At 37.7% G+C, this 25,301-nt stretch overlaps 1 protein-coding gene across 1 annotated transcript in view; it reads right to left on the reverse strand.

The window, feature by feature from the left end:
* Positions 1–25,301, reverse strand: part of ZNF804B (zinc finger protein 804B) — a gene marked incomplete at its 3' end in the record, with an annotated part of 244,007 nt that overhangs the window by 26,228 nt on the left and 192,478 nt on the right. Inside the window, exon 2 of the mRNA XM_082337931.1 lies at positions 6,760–6,903. Coding sequence (XP_082194057.1) covers positions 6,760–6,903 — 144 coding nt within the window. The remainder of the gene's footprint in view (positions 1–6,759; positions 6,904–25,301) is intronic.

The raw sequence follows: 25,301 nt of genomic DNA on the forward strand, positions 1-25,301 counted from the left end.
CAAGTACGGTCCATCTTCAGTACTGAATCAGGGAGTTTTCCTTAGGGAAAACAACATGCAACCTGCAGTTAGAGATTTTATTAAAGAGCAGATATATAAAAGTATCAGATTATGTTGTCCAAACAGTATTGATTCTGGTGCCTTATCACTTCCTTATTCTTGACTTTGCAAATACTATATATTTTTACCGGAATTTACTAAAGCTTGGGATCCAGAAATAAAATTTCAGCCCAATCTCTGAGAGCAACAGAAACCTGGGTCTTAAAATACAAAATGTTTGGAAACCTTAATTATAAGCATCACAGTCAGTTCTGTATCTAACAATCCAGTAGAAACCATGGGGTAATCTAGTTTGTAATCAAAACTAATTTAGGAGCAAAAAGGATGAGTAAAAGGAGTTAATTCACAGGAACGAATTCTGAAAGAATGAGAAGAACTTTTAAAGTTAATTATGGGAAAGGCAGTATGAGAAAATGAAAACTATTCAGCAAGAAATTATCAAAAACGTGCGCTTCAGGAACAGCTACAGTCAGAGTGGAAGTAATTTTGGGGAGTATGAACAAGAACACACACTGCAAAATCAATATATGATGAAAAGCTAAGAAAGTGTGAAGCTATAACAGAAATTAGAGAATGTCATAAGCATAACCAACAATAAGAAAATCATCGGTTTCAGAATGAGCAAGACAACAGTGTGTCTTTAAGGCAAAAAGATACTGAAATGATAGGATAGACTACAGAAATGAAATCTTTCTTTTAGTTTTGGTTTTCACATGAAAGAAAACAAGACTTATGCCAGAAATGTAGAGTATATTGTTTCCAAGGGGAGAGAATGATGTGCTTAAAAGGAAAGAGCAGGGAAAATTGAATTGGTATGTGTATTGTAGAATAATGAATAAAATAACAGTTAAGAATTCCTCAGCATCAAACCCCCCAAAATTCAAGAGAAAATAAATATTGTGATGAAGCAGAAGTGTCTGACAAAGGGTATACAGGCACAGATGATCATTCTAAATAGTTGTCTAATGGTGACAGTTAAAACATAAACTGGTAATAGATTTGCCTGAAGCTAAAATAAATGGGCATTTCACTGAAATTAAAGAATAATTTGTGGAAAAATCTAAGAAACTGTTGACCATATTGAATCATACTTTCAGTATTTTGATTTATGTGTCAGAAGCATCTAATCTGACTAGAAATACTTATTGTAAATGTTCTGAAGATGGAAAAAATAAATAATAAGTCATAACCTTCATCTCTAAAACCCCTCTCATGTAAAACATCTGAGCATACTTCATTTTATGCATTTGAATATTTTCATTTATTTTTGTGGGGCTGCTTATAGGCATGCATTTTAGAAAGTTCACTATTGTTTTCAGGACTAGGCCAAAATTAACACCCTCCAAATTGCACACACATAACAATTTGTGTATGTGATAGCTACTTTTTAGCACAGCAATCTATTGGTACCTAAATATAGGAGGACAATAACTACCACACATACAAAATTCCTTTATCACTTGAAGTCCACTTATAAACTAGCTGTTTGAGGGAATCTAACATCATATTACTGTTTCTCTTGCTTGACTCCTTTTCTTTTGTGTTTAATACAATTCTGGCTTTCTTACTAGGGATGTGATGAATGTGAAAATTTTATTGAAAGTATGCAAGTATTTCTTAACAAGCATCAAACCAAGGAGATTTTTGTGAGGTTACAGGAGCAGAATGCTGATGGCTGCAGACAGCACCTCTCACTAACTGAGAGCAAGAAATGCTGAGGTCTTTTGCCATTCAGGTCATTTTCTGAGGAGGCCAAAGACCGTACAGACCTCATACACAAAACCTGGCCCTAAAAAAGCAGGCCCTTCTTAATGGCTGGTGTCCTGATGCAGAGAAACAGAAGCAGGGGCTGCAGGGAAGGATGTTAGCCTTGTCCATGTGGGAGTACAAGAGGGACAGTGGGTCCACCTATATATCAAGGGAAAAAAGCAGAGACTACACAAGCACACACAGTAGTGGACCTTCATGCTGGTGTAGCCCTTTCTGTTTGATTACTGTGTTCTTGCAGCTAAATAGATGATACTTTGTCCAGAAGAAGGTTTCTTGGTGTTGCTGTGTTTGCCTAATTTCCCAGATCCCAAGGTGAAATCTCTCAGATATTGCCAATCCAGTTTCTTTTCCTCCAAATGAAAATTGTTTGGGTAATAGGAGAGGTGTACCTTAGAGCCAAAATACAGGACTTACTTTTCCTCCAATAAACATGCAGATGCTGGAAAAAACACCCTAAAGATGAACAAAGAAGGTCTCAGCATTACACTCATTCCTGCAGCTTTCTCTGTGTTCACTTATCTGTGCATTTTCTAGGTGGTAGAGGCAATGCTAGCTAAAACGTAAGCATATTTGCTAGCCTTGATGTTTAACAGGAGCTAAATCTCTGCCTGAATTAGAGTTTAAATCCACAAGCACCATAAAGGCTTAACAGCAAGTGCCCACAGCTGTACACACTAAATCAGAGTTTCATGCAAAAAATATAGCCAAGTGCTGGTATGCATGGATTTAAATACTAAGATACAGGTATATGCATGTGAACTAGTGTAGACTGAAAGTTCTGTTCACCTACTTATACAGTGCTGCCTGCTTCAAGAATGCTAAAATTTAGATTTTTTTTTTTTTTTTAAATTTTTTTTCATATGAGAGAATGTGATGTATTTAACTGTATGGCTAAATTTTGACAAAACTAAAAGACTTGTTTTGTCATCAGAAACCCCAAGATGGCAATACAGTCTTGTTTTTCTTTGCTGCTTATTTCTATTATTATTATTATCATCACAATTATTATATTGCAGTACATGGAACAGATTTATGATTTTCTCCTTTGCTGACATCTAAAAGCCTTGTTGATTGCTAAGGATTATTTACACAAAAATTGAAAGCTCCAACTACTTCGACATTAGATGAATGGATGAATGCTATGCATGACCTGGAGGTATTAAAAGATTCCATTTAATAATGTTGACCAAATAGACATCTCTGCTCAGGTTTGGCTTCCTTTTATAGATGCACGTGACTTAACAACCCTGTTAAAAAATCTGTACTTGCATATTATTTTCAGCTTATCATGTAACATAAATCCACATATATTACATTTTCAGGCAGCAGCCTATATTGATTATCTATATACTAATCACTTTTGAATGAATTCACACCAGGACCCTTATCCTTTTTAGTGTTCAGATAGTTTCAACAGTGCCAAGGTAATCAGTTCTGATGCAGTTAACTTTTGTTGCGGAGAACATGGTGAGCAAGTGATAGCAAGCATCGTTCACCTTGATGCTTGATGAGAGATACTGCAGATTTATCAAGTGTGCCACTGCCCATGACTGCTGCCCAGGACTTTACAAAGTCATAGATTCCATAGCAAAGGAAAAACACAAAGGAAAAAAGCTGTTGATTTCAAGTGGGTTAGCTGGTATGTGCTGGGCCAATGAGACATGTACACACAGGACTATACAGTGATGAAAGATTAGATGCTCCCAGGAAAGTCGGCCATGCTCTAGCCCCAGCCATGTTAAGTATCAGGCTTAGCAACGGAGAGCTCAGGTAAAGCTGAGTGGGAGCGCAGCCTTCCACTCAAACAGATTTTCCAAGCTCACTTTATTCAACCTTGCACTGAAACAAATTGATTTCCAATTACAGGAAATATCAATCAGAAATTATTATAAAGTAGTGCATCAGGAAAGATGTTGACAATATTAATTAAGACTAATGCTGTCAAGACAACCAAAGAAATAAGAGCTGCTTAATACTCAGACAATATTACTCAAAAATATATAAATCATATTGGGCCCTTTCAGGGTCATTACAGTGATAGAAGATAATGAAGATATAGGCGGGGAGATCTTTGATGTTCTGTCAAAGTTTTCTTTATATGCATATATATGTATATATGTACACATACATACATAGTATTTTTATATACATAAGTATGAAGGTATGTAACATGCAGAGAGAGAGAGAGAGAGAGAGAGAGAAAGTCTTTCCGAGTATACTGCTTTAGAATAACCTAACACAGCAGAAAGATCAGTTATGCAAACAAGGGTAGATTGTCATCATAACATTTTGCAGTCCTGAGGACAGAGAAGGCAATGGCTGGCATGCCAACTGCTAGGTCCAAGACTCAGTACTTTCTGCTTTAACAACTGGTTGAAATCATAGATAAGAAAATGGATCACAAAATTAATTTTATAAAACCATAATATTGGGAGATTAGAGTCATAATTCTTTGAATAAAATCCGTTTCCTCTGGAAGAGAAACAAAAGGCTTGTGACAGCGTACTCAGGGCAATATTCTTTTTTCTGCCTTTATATCTCTAAACAGCATTGCCACTTTAATACAAATTTCGAAGTAGTACCATTTAAATGGGAAACCACATGGGAGGACTACACTGTATTGTTACTGAGATGTAAAGAGTCTCTCATTTTAATTTACTCGCCATTAGAAGAATGATACTTAGAACATAACCGTGCGGATGACTAAAGGTACCCTCAAATTTCTGCTGGGAAACAGAAAACATACCTTAGGAGAAAGAAGCTTTTCTGGTGGCTACTATCCCTCCCAGAACAAACATTTTGAAACTAAGCTAACTAAAACCACAGGAAACCATAAATTAACTTGTTTTCTTTGAAGGTTATGTTAATAAAAGTAAGAAGAATAAAGGCTTTTCTGTGACCAACTATAAAAGTGAGAGAAAAGGGCGCATCCACGCTATTCCTAGAGGCAAACTAATGCTGTTCCCAGACTTGCCTGAGCAGTCAAGAAGTGACAGGGGAGAAGAGACTGAATTACCCTGTCACATCAGGAGGGTAGCTAGCTAATCCTGTGCTAACTGAGTTTCTGAACTACATCTGAAAGGGCAGGATAGGGTGAGCTTGTACTGCCAGTTGATATTCTGTATGTATGTGTTGTGCATTTCCATGCAGACTCGTAGTTCCCAGTACCATGTCCAACAGCTTTTAAAGAACTAGATTTACCTAAAAATTAAAGAGAATTTTATTGCTTAAACATTCCCTTTTATAACGGAAAGCTGCCAAAACCTTCCCTGCCCAACAACCCAATCATAGATGGTGCATCAAGCAGGCTGTTTTATTTTGCATAAGCTGCTCTTTGCAGGGGGAGTATATGAAGAGGGAAGGGCACAAATGGATCCATTTGAGTTCAGATGCATTTCTGACAAGTAAAAAAAACAGCTGAAGGGTGAAAAAAATTCTTTGTGCAGTAAATGGGGATTTAGAGGGATTAGAGTCACATGTTTAGGCTCTGGAAAAGCATTTTTTTGTATTATTATAACCATTTTTATGCATTAATTAATGGAATGGTGATGTGAGGAATTGATTTTTATTTAATACATAAATACATTAGATACATCTAGCTCTGGTTTGGGAGTGATGGGCCAAAAGAGTCCCATTAATACCCATGGATAGCTGACTCTGGGCTGCTTGAATTCAGGAGGATGGTTCAGCAGGATGGCTGGGCAGATGCTAGGCAGTTTGTTAATGCAGTGCTGTGATAGATGCACACAGAAAATTCCAGGCTGATTTACATCCTCTACAATATTGCAAAAGACAATAAGATTGCTTGCAGTGAGAGGGAAGAGTTTTGCCTTTAGTGCTGTTTCTTTTACTCACCTTTATTATTTCTAGTCCTCTGTAAGAAATACTGGCAGCTTCTAAACGATTCATGCATTTGCAAGGTAGCTCCTGACCCCCATGCACCTAGAAGTGTGATCACCCAGAAGACACTAATACCCTGGCAACTTGAATGCACACAATACATGAGAACTTGAACTGTGTAATGCATGTAAGCACTAGTAGAAAAACAGGAGAAGGTACATCTATGGAATCCTGTTACATGTTCTAACTTCTTACATCTTAGATTAGCAGATATGATCTGTTCATCAGAGGTTCAGAAAGGCTCATTCCTGAACTTTGCAAATAATTTTCTTCAAATTCTGAAGTGTTTATGTGAATTAATTGCATTTTATTTCCATAATGCCAACTTAAATATGGATTTTGCTAAAACTGGAGGAAAACTAGGATGCAGGAAGCCGATATAGAAGGATAATGGGTATATATGGGTAGGATATACCTACTACATATAGATCTGATAAAGTTGATACAAACCCAATGACAATTAGCATCTATTATCTTTTCCCAAGAATCCAATATCTTGTTGTTCAAAAGTAGGTTATTTTATATTTTGTTCTGCATGCAAGGCAAAATGTATTCCACCCTGAGAAACATTATGAGACATAGATGTCAACTTCAGAAACATGTTTTTTTAAAAAAATAAACTGCTTTTCTGCCCTTGAAATAGCATGACCAGCCTGAAACAGCATGGTCATATGCCTTCTGCATCCAAAAGAGGACTTGGATGTTTGAGGAAATGATCCTTCCCCCTCCCTCTAGTTTATAAGCAATTCCACATTTGAATATATCAAATTCAGTGTGAATATTGGTATTGAGCACCTATCTAAAACTATAGACAGTGATCTTTCAGTCAAAGGGGCTTAAAAGAAATTGCGGTGAAGATTAAAACAATGAAAATTTTTTTACATTTTATTTTAATGAAAAATAGCATCCTTAAGACGAAAACATCAGATGTTAAATTCTCTTCTACTTGAGTGAATTTAGAAACCTCCCACAATCAATGAGGAAGGAAGATGGACTACTGTAACGTGCATGGACATTTGTCAGGTTTACCTGCTTGTGAGCATGGTCGTAAGAATTGATGTGGTTGTCAAATTCCTGGTGTTTGTGGTACTGCTTGTCACATAGTTCACAGTAGAAGTTAGCCTTCACATCCTCCAGAGCCTTGGCTGCAGCTTTCTCCTTCTCAGCATAGTCCTGCGGAGGCAGAAGCAAAGGAAGACACTTTGCTACAGATCGTGAGCTCATGCTTCTGCAGCTATTTTTGTCATCCACATTAAAAACACTGGACTGACTAGGACTGCTAGATCACCTTGCTCCATCCTAGTATCAAAGTACATGGTAAGGAGGTTTTGGTCTTAAGTTGGGTTTAATAAAATAGTTGTATTTCTTGAATAACTATTCTTACTACTTGTTGTGGGTACTCTACTAAGAAAAGTAGAGAGGAATGAGCTGTAAAGGAATACTGTCAGGACGCTGCCAAGCTCCCGGGCAGGAGACCTGAGCAGTGAAGAAGACATAAGCCACCAGGTGGATGTATGCAGATTTAGTCTGTTAACTGTTACAGCACTGTCCCAGTTTGCACCAATGCGTGTCTGCTCTTTCAGGTATTATTGCTCAGAAGAAAGAAACTAGTTTTACTCTGATACTAAGGCAGATTTTCTTTTGTGTTCCACTTTCTACCTTCTATGAAATATTCAACAGGGCCAGGCAGCAGCTGGCTACGGCTGGCTGAGATTTCTCTGGAGCAGAGCCACCTCAGCAGGAGCCTTTTCCATGCCACCTAGTCCCTTCCCCATGTCTGCATGAGAGGACACTCCGTCCAGCCCACCCAAACAGAAAATAACTCTCACCCGCCCAACACAGACCACAACTACTGACAGGAGCACTAGCTTATGTCCAGGCTCAGACGAACACAGCTGAAAACAGGGAAAACGCAATTAGTTCCTACATGTTCCCCCTCCATGTCTCCTTAATGACTCAGCTGGGTGCTCTGGAGAGTCAAGTACTTTGATTTCAATATATAATATTAGATAAATGAGAAAACTAAAAACATAGGAGCCAAAAGTTACTGAGCTCCACATAATGTACTTAAACAAGGGGCCTGATATTCAAAATTGGCAGCAGCCTTTGCCAACCTTATTTCTTTCACAAGGCTTTCATTATATTGTTATTATTACGACACTTTCTTAAACATTTTACATTAGAGTTTAAAGAGCAAACTTCTGACATAGAAAACATGAACAAAAAGTTGGTAAAAGCACTTAATTTTATATTTGTATTGACAAGTTGATATTGCTTGAGTGTATGGAATATATTGCCAGGGAATGCATTAATTCATCATTTGCTCTATCATCTTACTCACCTAAAGAAATAGGTACTTTCTGTCACCAGCCTTTCCATGCTATGCAGTCGGTCCCATTTGCTGTCTACACGCTTTCACCACCCTTTGTGTGACAAACTCAGAGTACACCAAACCTAGGACATATTGCACATCTGGGACACTCCGCTCCTAGCACATCACACTGCCCAGCATTGCTCCAGGGACCACACCAGGGTGCAGGCAAGCCTTGGGGCACAGCAGATCAACACAAATGCACATTTTGAGCCTTTCAAAGTGGGAAGGACTTTCTTAATGAGTGTCACATGTTTTGAGTCTGAGACGACCAAGCAGCAGGGGTGCTGCTTGACAATGTGACACTGAGCTTCGGACAGCTCTGTGCTGCGAGTCCTTCTGCTCTGCCCCGGTCTTTACACCATCAGGTTGGTGACAGTAGGTCTTTCTCACAGAGTAGTTTAGAGGCTGCTGTTGCTAGTGAAATTAACTTCACCTGAACTAGACTGTCTAGAAGTCAGGTGTATGGTCTAAGGCAGTATCCTAAGCTTCCCATGTAAGAAATAGAAAAATGATAGCCACTGCCAAATGGTGACTAATCCCATGTATTTCAAAAACTTATTTTAGGATGAGATGAAACTCCCCAGAGGTGCTATCCCTCTCCATTGACCACTGCAAGGCTCTAAATTACTAACCTTGCCTACATCCTTAATTCTTCGATTGCTGAACTCAGGCATAATGAATTCTAGATTGTATTTCTTTGTATTCAATTCTAAATCTCCCCATGAAACTTGCATGAACTGACCTGCTTGAAGACAGGAGGTCAAAGAGGAATTTTGTGCCTGGAATTTTGATTTTACATCTTACAGATGATGCCAATGACATGTCAGTCCCTCCCACAGGGCAAATATCCAAATAAAACTCTTTCCTGCATGCATATGGCTCAGGTGGATTTGTGTATCGTGGTATACTCAGATTGGCCAATTGTGAAAACAGGTAGCCTGAGTTAACATTTCTCCACTTGAGAGGCTGCTCAATGATGGTAGTTAATACTTGTTTGTATCAGAGGGAAATATTCTCGCAATCAAATAGTTAAATAGTTTTCATTAGTTATTTAAATCTACAAAGCCCATTAAAAAGTGATACTTCTCAGCTTATGCTTCAGACCCATTGTTTTGCTAGCATTAATTATTCACCGGGCCCTTAGTATAATTAAAATGCATAAATTAGAATGTGGATGCAATAGCATTAATTATGCAGAGATGTCTTCCCTGGAAGTCAAGTGTTGGGGGCAACATATTTTTATTCTAACCTGGTAAAAATGTAAGTTTTGCACTCACTGGCGGCCAGCCAAAGCATAATTGGTTTTTTTGATTGTTTTGTTTTGTTTTTTTTTTCTGGGTCTGAACTGTCAATTAAATGTTTACAGCCTGCTCCATCTTTGCTTCTGCTGGAGAAGCCTAATTGTTTAGGGTGAACACACCACATTACTCTCTGTGAAGCACAACTGAAACTGCTGCTCGTGAGCATTCCAAACTGCCAACTTTATCTTTCTCAGCAGAAATTAATACAGTTCCCTTAGCATAAAGGTGTTTTAAAATAGCAACAAGGCAGCTCCCAGGTGCATTCTAAGATAATCACAACTACCTCCATTGCCTTATTTCTTAATTATGCTTGTCTGCCATGGCAAAAGATATAATTTCCTGCTTGCTTATCGATCAGATGCAGGGAAATTGAATGCTACATCACATACTTTAGAAAGGTCATGGATTTTTCTTTCTCTACAAAGACATAAGAATTTCTATCACTACAGTAAATTGTGCATAGTCAAATGAATTTTCACATCCAGACTGCTAATATCATCTCCCTAGGACTACAGAGACTGGTGGTCAATTCTGGCATAATAAATGCAATCACGTGAAAGAAAAGCTGTAGAATTACATCTGTAGAAAACATATGTGATCATGAACGCCTGACTACACCAATGCAGACACAGGAAAGAAGAGAAGATGCACCAATGTATTTTGAACTGGGGGCCACCAATGTTAATGAATATGTGTGTCACAGTCTCATAAACTTTATTCTGGATCATATACTACTTACTAATGACATATAGCCTGGGTAAACGTGTATACTTACAAGATAACATAACTTAGCAGTTTTGTCATTGAGTCATGGACAACAGTAAGTGCAAACTGATGTCAGGGATGATGCAGTCATTGTAGGTAAGAATTCCTAGAAACCATGGATTAACCACCTTCTATGTTGCTAGATGCAAATAGTATACTGTATGAGGATAAATGAGTGCAGAATATACCTGAATGTATTTTTTTCCTAGAAGCCTGCAAAATGGTTCCATATTATAGACTGTAATTACATTCACATCAATTTGGCCCACAAAGGCACATGACTGTAATAAATGCTTATATATTGGATTAATTTAAAAAGAATACTTCTATCGCGCATTAGGCTGGAAGTGCGTTCACTTAGCAGCTACTTTTGCAGTATGCTTCTTATTGTGAAAATGCAATTAATTGTATCTGACATTTCATTTTCTAATATAGGGAAAATCAATGAAAAATCCCATGTAACTCAGTTTTCTAGAATGTTACCACTGACACCTAGTCAATTAGAAATCATTTATTAAATCCAGAGCCTGTAAGAGATATTTAATAGACTGCATGACCATTAAAGTATGCTGACCTAGACAAAACAATACCACATTGCCTGCCTCAGTAACTGATAGTAAATATATCTGCAATGTTCAAATGGACTGAGGTGAAAAGTAGGTCACTTCATACAGTAAAACTTTCAGAGGCAGTTTTCTATAAACCCATGGATTTCTACAAATACAGTGGAGTAACTGCATAGTGCTTGTAAATAGAACAAGAGAAAAATATAACATCGTTAGCCCACTTTTGGTCACCTATTTCTAAATTGGAATACAAAATTAGTGACAGAACAGCTAATTCACATTGATGCAGAGCTCTGTAAGTGACAGACTGCTCCCTCTTTGGGGACATAAGCAATCAGAGTTGTTAGAGTTTGATAACTTAAATATAATTCTGTGAACCAGATTAGATATGAATGCAAGTATTAAATACTGATGCAACTACTGAGATGCCTCTTGGGGATTCTCAGACTAGAGGTTAAAGAAGAAGTAGGACGAATATAAGCACATGAATAAGCTACAGAATTATAGTCTACATCTAAGAATTTTAAGTACATTTTCATTAGTGACTTAGATGACAAAATGAACTGCGATTATGTATGAAATTTATGAATGATGCTAATTAACAGCACAGGGCATACAAATGCTTTAGGGACCAGGATCAGGATTCAAAATTACTATAATAATTTTGAGATATGGTCTGAAATCAGCAAGATAAAATTCAATAAGATGTGTGTCAAGTGCTGCACTTTGGATGGGGAAATCACATTCACCGATACTAGATGGTGAATAGCTGAGTAAACATAAATGCAAGGGAAAAGGTCCAGGAGGTTAGAGTGGAAAAGAAATTAAATGAAAGTCAACAATGAAAGTCAAGGCAAATCACATTCTGACATGTTAATAGTAGTGTTATATGTAAGATGCTGAGGGTAATGATTCCACTTGATTCAGTATTGGTGAAATGTCAGCTGTACAATACTATTGGATGCATCTACACCAGCAAATAACTTGGCTCCTGGAACCTGGCCCTCCATCATCCCCACTCCATGTGTGATAGTTCATTCTCAGGCTTTAATTTCGGAGTAAAATTGCTAGTTCCCTTTGAGATAAAAATGAGTGCAGTTCTAGAATAACATTCAGTTCAGGGACCACACTCTACAGGTAGCAAGGATGAGACTCCACCAGGCTCTCCATGCCCTGTATAGTCTCCCAACAACCATCAAACTGCATTCCCCCAGACATCCCCATCTCATGGCCTTCCCCAAGGCAAGTAACACTTGCATGACATAAAAACACCTGCAGCCTCATGCCGCAAAAGAACTACCCAAGCAGTATTTTAACATAGCCCTCACAATTTTTCAGACAGACTGAAATAAAACCAAATATAAAAATTTTACCTAAGGGTACCACACAGACCTGAAGAGACTTAGGCCAAGTATGGCTATAACTTGTTTGCCCTGGGATGCAGTATGGCTGACAGTTTTTTCTGCATTGCTGGGCCTGAGGGACTAGGACTGCTTGTTGGGGCAGATAAAAGTGTACATGTAGACTTTGAGGCAATTTTGATCCCCACAATTTGAGAAAGATATAGACCTACTTGGGAGATCCTTGAGCAGGACAGTAGGGATAAGATGTTTAGAAGTGAGTTACATGCTTAAATTAAGCATACTAGATTTCAATCTGTAATTCATATTTTCATTGGATCATTCATGTGACCACTTGTGAGTGATGTTTTTTGAGGGAAATCTGTAGAACTGCCTGGACTGGTACAGAACATCTCTGGGTGGTCAGGACCTGCACATGGATGGGTAGTGACAGCAGCTGTAGAATTTATGTTTTGAGTGCTCATTCACCACTTCTTCCTCATTCACTAATTCTTCGGATAACTGCACATAATTGTTATGCCCTTATATCTTTTCTTCTGCACCTACAGCAAAATAGATATTGAAAGGTGTCTAAAACTCAGTAGGCAGGTGATAGAATGCAGGAAGTAATCAAAGTACTTGTGTGCAGTGTGAAACTTGAGAACCATATATATGTCCTGATATTATGGTATGCAACTGAATATCAGGATGTTGAATTAGTGAACTTTTCTCTGAATGCTCTGTTTTTTTCCCTGGTGAAGACTCTGCTGTCTTACCTAAAGAATTTGCTAGGGAAGTTTAGCTGTGGAGACAGAATAAAAAGCAAGTCATTTTGTTCAGGTGCAATAGCCAGCAATGCAGAACATTTTCATTTACCTCACACATGTTCTGCCATTCTCCACCTTGAAAACTCTGTGCATAGTTTTTGCCAGTGTGGGATCTACAGTGAGGAATTACAGAGTTATCTATTGCAAAGGAATTTTTTCTTCTTCAAAAGCAGTAAATACTGTCATTCTCAGATGACTTATAGAGGGCAGCTCCTAACTTCTGGAAATAAATACATCTTCATATTTTTCACACTCAGCTAATTACTGCAGCATTTTCAATTATATGCGCTTCCAGTTGCTACTAGAATGCTGAGACCTGAGAAGTGCAATGCTTTTAGCAGGTCCTACATGCCTTTCAGAGTACAAACCTGCTGGAACTAATAGGACAGATAGAGGCCTGTAACTTTAAGGAATCATAAAGCTGTTCCTAACTTATTTACTATCAAAATCAGTGCTGGTTGGAAGCAACCTTATAGGACATATGAATTTAGGGAAAAACACCAGCAGGGCTATTCAGATCTGCAGCAAATCTTTTATATTCTAAGACACACTGCTGCTTCTGGTAACTTTACAAGCGACTTGTACTTTGAGATTTTCTAAACACTTTTTCAAATTTATAAATGGAGCATATAGCCACTAAAATTCTTTGCTGTGGATATAGAGGAATTTTTTCAAACATCTCAATGTGCTTAAACATTTTTCCCCACTTTTTCAGAAATCGGTGGAACTTATGCAGCTGCATCTATTAGATTTTCTGAAAATGTGATCAAGAGTTTACCTGCAAAGGGAATTAGGTACCTAACTGAAAGTTACATACAAAATCATATATGTTCAGTTTAATTTTAAAATAACTATGTAATAAAGTGAATTTGAGAGTTTAGATCATTTTTCATTGCAAAGGGATATATTTAAAGAGCTTAAAGGAAGTAATTAGCAAAATGTAATTTCTTTAAGTGAACAAAACTGCCTGGAATGACATACAGTGCAGAAACAAGAGTTCTAGGATAAATAACCAGCTCAGAGGATATTAGAACTAGAATGGAAATAACATAAATAGGAAAGAAAGCTAAATCACCAATTTCAGAAAATGAAGTGGAAATCAGTGACAAGTGGTGTCCCTCAGGGGTCTGTATTGGGACCAATATCGTTTAATATCTTCATCAGTGACATAGACAGTGGGATCAAGTGCACCCTCAGCAAATTTGCAGATGACATCAAGCTGAGTGGTGTCATTGACACATCTGAGGGACAGGATTCCATTCAGAGGGACCTGGACAAGCTCGAGAAGTGGACCCATGTGAACCTCATGACATTCAACAAGGACAACTGCAAGGTCCTGTACCTGGGTTGGGGCAAGCCCCAGTTGAAACAGAAGATGATGAAGGGTCTGCTCCCATGTATTAACCAACTAGTGAGATGCAGATGTAAAAAAAATAAATATAATATTTGAATACAGCAAATGTGGGATTTCCAAAAGAGACAGGGAAATACACTCGAGCGTAACATAAAGCCTTCACTATATTTAGGCTGGAATCCAGAAGGTTTCTCATCATCAGTGGAACAGACTTAAGAACATCCTTCACACTGAAGTAGGGGGTGTCATTTTAAGATGGAGCATGATACATTTATGCAGGGGAATATATGATGTGGTTCGGTTGACTATGCTAATAGAAAACTAAATTTGATTTGAAGATTTAGGAAAATCCACAGTTCTACTAAATCTGCTTAATGATACGTGATGCTGCCTGATTTTTATCTCTGAGCTTCATTGTTAATCTATGTCTTATATTAATGCTATGATTAACATTTGACTTATTATTTTGAAAGTATTTTCTAGGTATGAAGTAATTAAATAACAATTTCCAAATACTAACTCTGCCATTGAAAAAAAAAAATTGTTGTCATTTTGTAACTAGAGCAACAGCCCCAAAAAGATGAAGGGATGTGGCTCAAGGACAACATGAGAACACAAAAGGCATCAGAACTGTCAGGGTTGCAACACGGTTGTAGAGGCTGAAATAGTTTCTGGGACAATGGTAGAAATGAATGTGGTTTTGTTACTGTTAGGATTATATTCTAGGCATTTAAAAGCAAATTCTAAGAGTCTCATGGGTAAGACTCAAAAGATAGGAAAATATAGAGGATCTCAGAGTGTTTCCAGCTCCTCTGCAGGTATGGTGACTGGTGTGACTGCTGTAAATCTAGACTGCCTACTACGACTTCAGTGAAATTATATTTCAGTATGACTATCTTAAAATGTAGATAGAATAGAAATGTTTTTTCTAAGTTGGACAGAAGAACTGTTCCTGCAATGCAGAAGAAAAAAAACAATCACTCACTTTTTCCTTATAGTCCTGCTTCTCTGCACAAATGTAAGTCCTTCAGTGAATCTGATTGTGACATTATTGTCTGTCTTCCATTTAAAGTTAATTCCTTCAATTTGTTCACTATTTCATACTACTTTCTCTCTCCTCCTCTCAAGTGATCATTTCTTTTACCTCTTTTCTGATGAGTGAGGTATTATCAATTAATCTGAAGAGTTAGTCCTCCATTTATCTCTTACCATTCTCATTTTTCCAATTGCAATTTTTAGAGTACAATACATGTTCCAGCACTGCATTTAATAGATTGTGTGATGATGTATTTCTTTGTCTGACACCTCCTTTCAGATGAAACCTACTTGACATAATTTAAGATCTTTGTACATTTTGACCTAAAACCTTCTATAGAACACAACAGAATTTAACTTATATGCAGTGTCTTTCATATTTGAGTTGGCTGAAAGCAGTTTACAATAATGATATTGATCATGTAGTAACTGTGTAGGAAAATGCAGCATTTGTTATGAGCACAGGAATAGTTATCATGCAACTCATCCATGGCTGTTAGAACCTTTTTTTTATTAAGTGCCTTTTTCATAAAATACAGGCTAATCATATCAGATAGCTTTTTATAGTCTTTAATACCAACAACATTAAACATTTACATCCTCTCTCTTTTAATATTGTTTGACTCTTTCTTTGCAGATACCATAATATTAAAGCCAGTTCATGTAGACTAATTCAATATCATAAATGATGCAATATGATGTATAATATCAGTGGGTTTCTATTGCTCATAGCAACAGAGAATAATTGTTAATTTTATGATAAAATATTAATAAACTTTTAGCAAATCCAGATTGGTCAATTTATGTTCTTATATTACGTGTATTTGCAATCCACTTCAGGAAAATATCTTACGGGTAAGTACTAATCATGCATTTGAATTATATCTATACTGTCCACTTTCTCCTAAAACTTTCCCATAAAATACTGCCTCATCATTGCATTGTGTAGCATTTGATGACATGTTTTTAACCAGAAACCAAGGTATTTCTGCACATTAGCTTTTCATGCATCCCTTTTGGCATTTTTTTCAGCAGAAGCCCAGCACACTGATTTATGAAAGCTTTGGCTTTCCTCAGCACTTGAGGTTATCTAAGTGAAAAAGAAAGAATTCCAAATTGCTCTATAAAGTCCAAATGGAAAAAGGAAGGTTACTTACACACACGTATACCCCTCTTCCTCTGCCCTTCCCCAAATGTGTTCATGAGAATTGCAAAATTCTATATAATTTTTTTATTAACTCTGCAGTTTTATACATGCTACAATTCCACTGATCTGAGCCAAAGTAAAAAAAAATTCCTTTCATTCATCTGCCAAATGAAAGTATAATATTTCCATTCTTATTGAAAAAAAAAAATGCATGGGAGGGTGAGAGAGAGGAAGATAGGAAGGAACGGAGGGTAAAAGGAAGGATGGAACAGAGGGTGGAAGGAAGGAGGGATAGAAGGAAGGGTAGGAGGCTAGAAAGAAGGAATACTTTTTCTAGCTCTGTTTTAGCCAAATGCTTATGACTTGAATCCCACCCTGCAGCACACCTGGCAATTAAAAGTCATTTAATTTCTAAATACAGCAGGGAACTCGACTTGCAGATTAATGGCACCATTATGGCAATTTCCAAAGTAAAACTCTCTGCCATCCCACACTCAAAAACCATCACAAAGGAATAATTGCCCAGTAGTATCCTCTGCACCCGAAGGGAAACAACTACTTTCCACAATTACTTCTGTATGATGACTTAGGAATATGTCCACAAGCAAAACCCAGTAGTTACTGACATATCTAAAGAATTAACATGAATACTTGTTTGTTGACTATAGAAAACAATTATTGACCAAAGACATTAATTCAGTCTCTGTCCAACACCTCCAGACTTAAAATTGAATTAACGTTAACTAATCCAAAAACTCTGTGCAATGTCTACATTCTTGCATCACATCTTCAGTTCCAACCTTCCTCTAGGAGAGACTTTTCAAGATAAAGCACTAGTTTTTATTCTCAGCGTGAGGAGGTCTCCTCAGCAGGGAGGAGTGAATGCATTAGTGAAATGAGTGGAGACACACAAGAAGTGATGGCTCAGCAGCAATGCTGAGCACTGCTGTAGGTGAATGTGACTCAAGTGCCAGGTGGTATTCTTCACAGTTTCCATGTTCAGTGTACGTCAACTCCAGGGTCATGCAGCAGAATCCTTTCAGTCCATGGTATCTTGCTCAACTTACAGCTGATCCTGCGTGACTTTGTTCACTTCCTTCCTTTTTTTTTTTTTTTGGTCACCCCTTTCCTTCAACTTACAACCCATGGCAGAGACAGAACCCTGGTCCTACCTGCCAGTTTCTGTGTTTACCAGGCAGTATAGTCAATAGTGATGTTAATTAATCAGCTGCGAGTCTGCAATGTGTTTGATTACTTATTCATAGAAAAGAAAGAAATTTTAGTCAGAATATACTATTGATGTAAATTCCTGGCCCTCATGGGAGTGGGGAGAAAATCCCATTCTCATAATCGGTTGGGACACCTTGGTGCCACTTACCAACTCCTCTTGCTGTTCTCTCATCCAGGGTAGGGAGATATGGCAAAAGAGCATGGAAGGCTACCTAAGAATGTTTGCCTAAAATGCTCCACCCAATCCTCACCTCTTGGTGAGGTCCCTCCCCAGAAACTGTGTAACAACAAACCAGAGATGCAACCACCTCCATCTCTAACCTAGGGTCTAGCACAGTCCAGCATGGCTGAAGTCAATGAAAGTTTTGCTGCTGATTCTAATGAGAGCATAAGATCCAACTATAACAAGCATAATAGGTGGAAAAACAAAACAAACAGAAGAGAAGATAAAATTTAGATCCAGGGGGATATCCTGAGATTATTAAAATTATTAAAAGGGAGGGTGAGCATATTCCTGCAGAGGCAGATTTGAAAAAAACCCAAGATGTGGAAAAGGAAAAGAATATCTCTTTATAATCAAAGACTACATTTTTTCTGCTGTGATATTTTTGAGTATCAGATTAACATGGTACCAAATTGATAGCAAACATCTATTGTGCTCTTGAATTCACCATACATGACTGTTGGTATTAGGAATAACATTGTAGAATACAACATGCAATTTAAAATAAATATGTCTGTCTGGGGCACAAAAGATCTTAAATAGGTACTTTGTTGAACAAATAAAAGATGATCCATCCTCATCTCCCCTCAAAGGAATAAACTGTATAACGTAGAGCTAATTCTGTCACAAGTACTTGGTTGGGAATACATTACCCAGACTTAACGAGCACTTCTAGTGCTGCCGCAGAGACCTGAGGCTTCCTGAGACAACAGCTCAAGTGGCTGATTACAGCTTGATGCTGTTTCACAAGGCCTCCTGGGGTATCAATTAATCCCATGAATTTACTGAACATAGTGCAACATTAGAGGTTCTTGATTTCAGGAAAAATTAGCTAGGCTGGTATCTTTCAACTTGAAAGAATATTTCTGGCTTCACAATCACCTATTATAAATACAAATAGGGAGTTCTCATCTCCAAGAGTACCATCATTAAATTTCCTGCCTTACTGTGTCACATTTCTTAAGAGCGAGTCTTCTTAAAAACAGACTGAATTTGTATCCATTACGGACTCTCTGGATTCTTCTTTATTTTTGAACCATGATTCTGCATTGAATGTTTAATGATTTTAATGTTACATTAGTGAACAGAAGTACTTTGTAACTTTGATTTTAGATAACCTGCTAGCACAACCACCTGTGTTATAAAATGGTGCACAATCTTATTAGACAACGGATTTAACAGTGCATTTCCTTAATGAATATGAATACAAGTATGTGAGCTCTGTAACTCTTGTTCTAATTAAAATAGACAACTCATTGAATTAATGATGAGACATTTCCTTCCAGTATTTAAAACCCACATAGTAAACTGCCTGTTCTTGAATAAAATACAAGAAACAAAAAACCTGTTTATAATCTCACTGGCTTGCCGCTGGCTTCACTAGAATAATATTTGGTTACATAACTGTATGTGTGAAAGCAGAAGCAAACAAACAGTAATTTCTGTCTGGACGATGCTCTTAGACGTATGGTTTAGTTTTAGGTAGTCCTGCGAGGAGCAGGATCCTTATGGGTCCCTTCCAACTCGAGATATTCTATGATTCTATGATTCTAGCAGCAACGTAGTCCTCTAATACACTGAGACCACTGAATGGCTACAGCATGAGAGCGTCCAGGGGCCACATTCAGTGTTTTGTGTAACGTCATGGATACGCCTGTAATGAATACGAATGTAATTTCTAAACTATTGGGTAACTCAGACTGAGTTGGTACTTAAGTATGAATGAAAAGGTTAACAAAGAGTTAATGTGGATGGGCAAGAAAAAAAGCCTTTGCATAGCAAGTATATTAATAAGTTTAGGGAGGCTATTTTATATGGTGTTCTTCTGTTAATTACTTCCCTTCTGCACAAAATTTGCACTGCCTGTCTCTAAACCTCATCATTTTGTATACATCCCATTGACACTTCACTGCTTACATTTGGTTTTAAAGCAACTTATTCTGGTACATTTCCATCACTGGTGATTTTGGTCTAACTTTCATCCCTGAGCAGCTTTCCATTACACTGTCAATATACCGTTAGAAAAACCCAACAGAAAATTGGCCATTAGGAGATTTGATGTGTTAATGTGAAGCTGGATTCTTCTGAGCTGGGTCACGCTAGTATCAATAGCTGTCTGACGGGACGTGCACTCTCAGTAGTGCAAGCATTCACAATCATCCCGCCCACACGTGGGGAATTACGCAAGCGCACTGTAGAAATGTCCAGGGAATAATATTTTTGCCAGGTCTCATTGCCTGTATTTAGAGATATTCTCCTCTCTTTTTCATACAAGTACTATGCTGTATGAAATTACTAAAGCAGAAGTTCTGACTCGATTCATTAGGGCTATGACTAAACCATTTGGGAAGCAAGTCTATGGTGATTTAAAAACAATTAGGCCTTCATTTGCATCATGACAGGGGTGACCAGGTGAGAGTCAAACTTCATAGTAGCAGTTATTGCTGTCCTGCAAATTTTTTTTTTTCCCCATTTGAGAGGAACACAGCTCTTAAATGCTGGACACAACCATATTCAGTGACCTCTATATAGTAAATTCTAGTTATGAATTCAGTACAAGATATTTTTGTATATACAAAATAACCTATTCTGTTCTAGTAGAATAACTCTGACAAGTTTTGCCAGAATTACTGTACATGTTTTATAGAAGGAAATAAAAAAGCAACTATGTCCATATCTGATTTATATGGTCATCTCTGTCTTCGTCTCTAAGTCTATTTGTCATATGATTGCATAAGCTTATGTTTGATATTCAAAACATCATTCTGAAGCCTGACTGACTCCCACACTGAATGCAGTGTTAGGACTTTGGCCTCACCATACTCAACTTGGCAGCACTGAACTTATAGGCACCTTGCTGCATACTGGAACCTGTAGAGCTGAATTAGGCATCACAACTGCCTGTTGTGAGCCCAGCATAAATCCAGCGTGTTTAATGAGATGGTATTAGGAAATGCCAAGAAAGAAAATGGAGCTTTATGTGTCGTTCCTTCAGGGATTTGGATGCCTTCCTGAAGTTAAATAGCTAAGCAATTCCTCACAAAGTTGTTGGCCCCTCTTTCATGTCTTGCCCACACAAGGTAAACTTTCTTATCGAGTTGGGAACATGGCACTGCATTTATTCACATCCCTTTTCTAATCACTAGGAGGACAGAGGAGCTCAGTAGAACACTATATGCTTCTAGCACTATGGAAAAAGTGAAACCAAGCAGTGAGATGACATGAATAAGATTTGCCTGCAGTTTTGCAGTTGTGCCAGAAATAGCACCCCATGTTCCAGCCTTAGCCCAGTGAACTGCATGACTACATCTTCAATAATTTTAGTGAGGGAGGATAGCTAGAAAGCATGGAAAAATATGACAAAGAAGATGAAGATGGTTGGAAAATAAAGGAACAAATTACAAGGTACAGGAGAAAATGAGAAATAAGAAAATATAACCATGGAAGATAAAAGAAAGACAAACTTCATACTAATTACCTAGGTGAAAAAAAAACCAAAGAGCGTATTTATATACATGCTTCAACCTTTCTGTCTGTTTAGTTTATATAGTATGTATAGCGTATGTAGTATAGTATATACTGTGTAACTACGAAACTATACTATAGTTCCATCTAATGTATTATACATATTACATACATTATATTATTACACTATTACATCATTAGTACAGTAATATAATAAAAAATAATGCTCTATATAATATCAAGTTAATGCAAATATTAATATAATATCAAAAAATATAATATTACCAGTATTGGGTTTACTATACTGTTACTATTTTAAATTATTATATTAAATTATTATATATAATATAACATAACTGTGAGAAAATATAGAAATATATTGTGTGAAATGGTTACTGATATTTCAAGTCACAATATCCCATTACACATCCAAGTTTCTGTATTAAAAATTTTATGATTAAATTCTACATTAGTATCCTTCATATAGCATTGTGTCACTTAGGATGCGCCACCTGCATTATGAACTAAAACTAGACCTCAGATACATAAGTGTGACTTTACAGGAAACAGAAGTTGGCATCACTAAATCTAAATAATGGTACAACATTATACTATGCCATAAGGAGAAATAGTGCTACTACTATCTCTGCTACCAACTTGGCTCTGCTAATGAGCTGCACTTTCACGAATCACTTCAAGTAAACCTATGGCTCCATCACTTCCTGCATGGTATTAACACCTTGGAATTTACAGCAAAGTGCAGATTTTACTGGAACAAGTATTTTAGACTAGTTTGAAAGTACAAAATTCTTGTTCTCAAGATTTTTGCTTTTACGGTTAGTGCTGAAAAACATCTTTTTGCTGTTTTCTTTATTTTTATTTAAGATGTCATAAAAGAGGAGACTACTTAAAATAATGAGAGTTTATGACAAGTTACATATTTTAATAATACCCACATTTGTCCCTCGTTTCTCTGTTTCAGATTTTAACTCAGTCTAATAATGAATATCACAATTTGTGGTGCTACTCAAGATGAAACATGCAGAGGTCAATGAATCGAGGTAATTTCTATAGTAGTTACTTTTTAAAAATTTCTGTTCATAAAACTCATACTTAAATCCTGGCAATCCTTATCTCAACTGTTCAAGATGTACTGTTCTAAAACAAGCACTTGCTTGGTTATGCATGCATAATAAACCCTCTTACTGAATTTGCTTCTCCTTACCACTTCTTCATTTGCAAATGTAGTACATGCTTGCATGCAGAATAGGATAATGAAATTAATGTCATGCTTATATTTCCCATAAACAAAAAAGGAGTCAGGATACAATAAAATAATGGAAAACTAAAGTGACAAAGCAAACAAGATATTCATACAACAGGCACAAACCCAGCCCATTTCATATATTACTTTATTGAGAAATTATATTTCTGCCCACAAATTTATCATATATCAAACAAAAAAATCTTTTTTTTCACCAATTGCTCACCAAGACGTTTTCTGAAGCCACCTCATTTCTCCTCTGATCCTGCATTTAATAATTAGTTGTATTGCCCTGAAATGTAATGATGTGACACTGGCGTCTAATTTTGGATGAAATTCAACCCTGCATAGAAAACCTGCTTGTGATTCTCTGCACTCCCTTGGGCAAAAATTAGGAGCTTGACTATTGCTCTGCACTGGGATGAATTCCATTTACAATGAATGTCAGTGTGCAGATTATGAAGGTTTTCAAAGCTACTGGAGAAAGGCAAGGGCTGCATATTGCCTGGTTGTGCCACAGTCCTAAGTGGAATTTAAACTTTTTTTCCCCTTTGTTTGCAAGCTCTAGCAAAACAAGCAGATGGGAATTCTGAGTTAGTATTCTCATGCACAACAGTGGACCCCCATGTTTGTGTTTATCTTGCTTTCATTGAAATAAGACTTGTGTCTTCTATTCTCTTGAGTTGTCAAAGGCTCTCGGTGTTGGTTGGACTCTAGGACCCCAAAAGCTGCTGACATGCTATTATCAGATTCTGGAACCTTGCGTTTAAGTATAGTGTAATCATTGCTTTGGTATAATAGTATCTGTAGTCAAATCATTTCAGCCAGGGCACCTTATACAAGAGACTCGAGAATCTTAAGGCAAAAAGAAATTAATTGCAGCGCAGAGATAAGAAACTTAAAGTAGCTAAGTCTGAGGCAATGTGTTTTATTTATTTTTTTCTTCATTTATACTAGAAATAATAGAAATCAGGCCTCAAGCAGGCATTCTTCGGAGACTGCGGCTGTCTCTGCATTAGTATTTTGGATCAAAGCAGTAGCGAGCTTTTGAAGCAAACCTAAAAGCCTTCTGCACTTCCTGCATGTTGGCTTTGTTCACGGAGCAGCTTTGGTGCATAGAATCATAGAATCGTTTAGGTTGGAAAAGACCTTTAAGATCAGCAAGTCCAGCCATTAACCTCACACTTCCAAGTCCACCACTAAAGCATGTCCCTAACACGTCTTTTAAATACCTCCAGGGATGGGGACTCAACCACTTCCCTGGGAAGCCTGGTCCAATGCTTGACCACCCTTTCGGTGAAGAAGTTTTTCCTAATATCCAATCTAAACTTCCCCTGGCACAGCTTGAGGCCGTTTCCTCTTGTCCTATCACTTGCTACTTGGGAGAAGAGACCAACCCCCACCTCGCTACAGCCTCCTTTCAGGTAGTTGTAGAGAGCAATAAGGTCTCCCCTCAGCCTCCTCTTCTCCAAGCTAAACAACCGCAGCTCCCTCAGCTGCTCCTCGCAAGACTTGTTCTCTAGACCCTTCACCAGCTTCCTTGCCCTTCTTTGGACACACTCCAGCACCTCGATGTCCTTCTTGTAGTGAGGGGCCCAAAACTGAACACAGTATTCGAGGTGCAGCCTCACCAGTGCCGAGTACAGGGGGAAGATCACTTCCCCAGTACTGCTTTCTTTCAAGGGAAACTACAGGAGAAGACCCGCCCTGGGTGCACGCCAAATGTGCTCCAACCACTAATGGAAACATAAAGGTCTAAACTAATGACTTATCCTGCAGACAACTTTGAGCCACATATGTAGTGGGGACAACTGCTCCAAGTGAACAACCTAAATCTTGTCGAAAGATAAAGGTCGATGTAGATGTCTCAAAACCAACCATTTCAATTCACTTATCCACTCCTACTATGCTGAATTATTTGTTAATGTAGACAGGGCCTGGCTACATGGTAGTGAGAGCAGACTAGGATCCCCTTTTTGCAACTTGTATCGTGTGCTTTACCAAATTTGGCTCTGATTCGCCTGAACTCAGTAAAGCACAAAGGTTTTGCTGCACATCAGTAGGCCATTTGAGAGCATACTGTACTATACAGAACCTCCTTGGTGGACAGATGGGTTGTTAGGCTTCTCTATATCTTTCTGGGTTTGAGGGTTTTATGTTAAAAATGGGAACTGTAGCTTTCCGAGTTCTGTTAGTACAAACTCACTCCACAGCCCACCCATTAGCCTGCACCCAGCCTGTCACCAAGGAGATGGGGTCAGACACGAGGCTTGCTCTATGCAGAAGTGAAGGACAGTCCATTAGCAACCTGTAGCTTTAAAGTAGCAGTGAAAAGAAAGTGAGCCCCCAAAGTGAATTTGCTCCCTCCTGCATTCAAGAAAAGTGTCATCTATAACTTATGCGTTAAGGTCACTATGTTTAGGGACTGATTTTTCTTTTCCACCAAGGAGACACCAAATTTAACTTAGGTTTTATAAAGTGAACCTTTTGATAACACTGCAGTCAGGTCAATTGAAGCAGAACTGGTACAGAAACATTATCAAGCATCATTTCAATAGCGTGTGGCTGTCTTCCAGGGGTGCAAATATCATTATAATATAGCAAAGTAGTCTATGAACTGGATTAGCTGAACAGCCGTTATCAGCACTCAGGAAAACAATATCAGTGACAGTGACTTCAC

Source organism: Platalea leucorodia (assembly GCF_965183815.1).
Source record: "Platalea leucorodia genome assembly, chromosome: 1".
NCBI classification, from domain to species: domain Eukaryota; kingdom Metazoa; phylum Chordata; class Aves; order Pelecaniformes; family Threskiornithidae; genus Platalea; species Platalea leucorodia.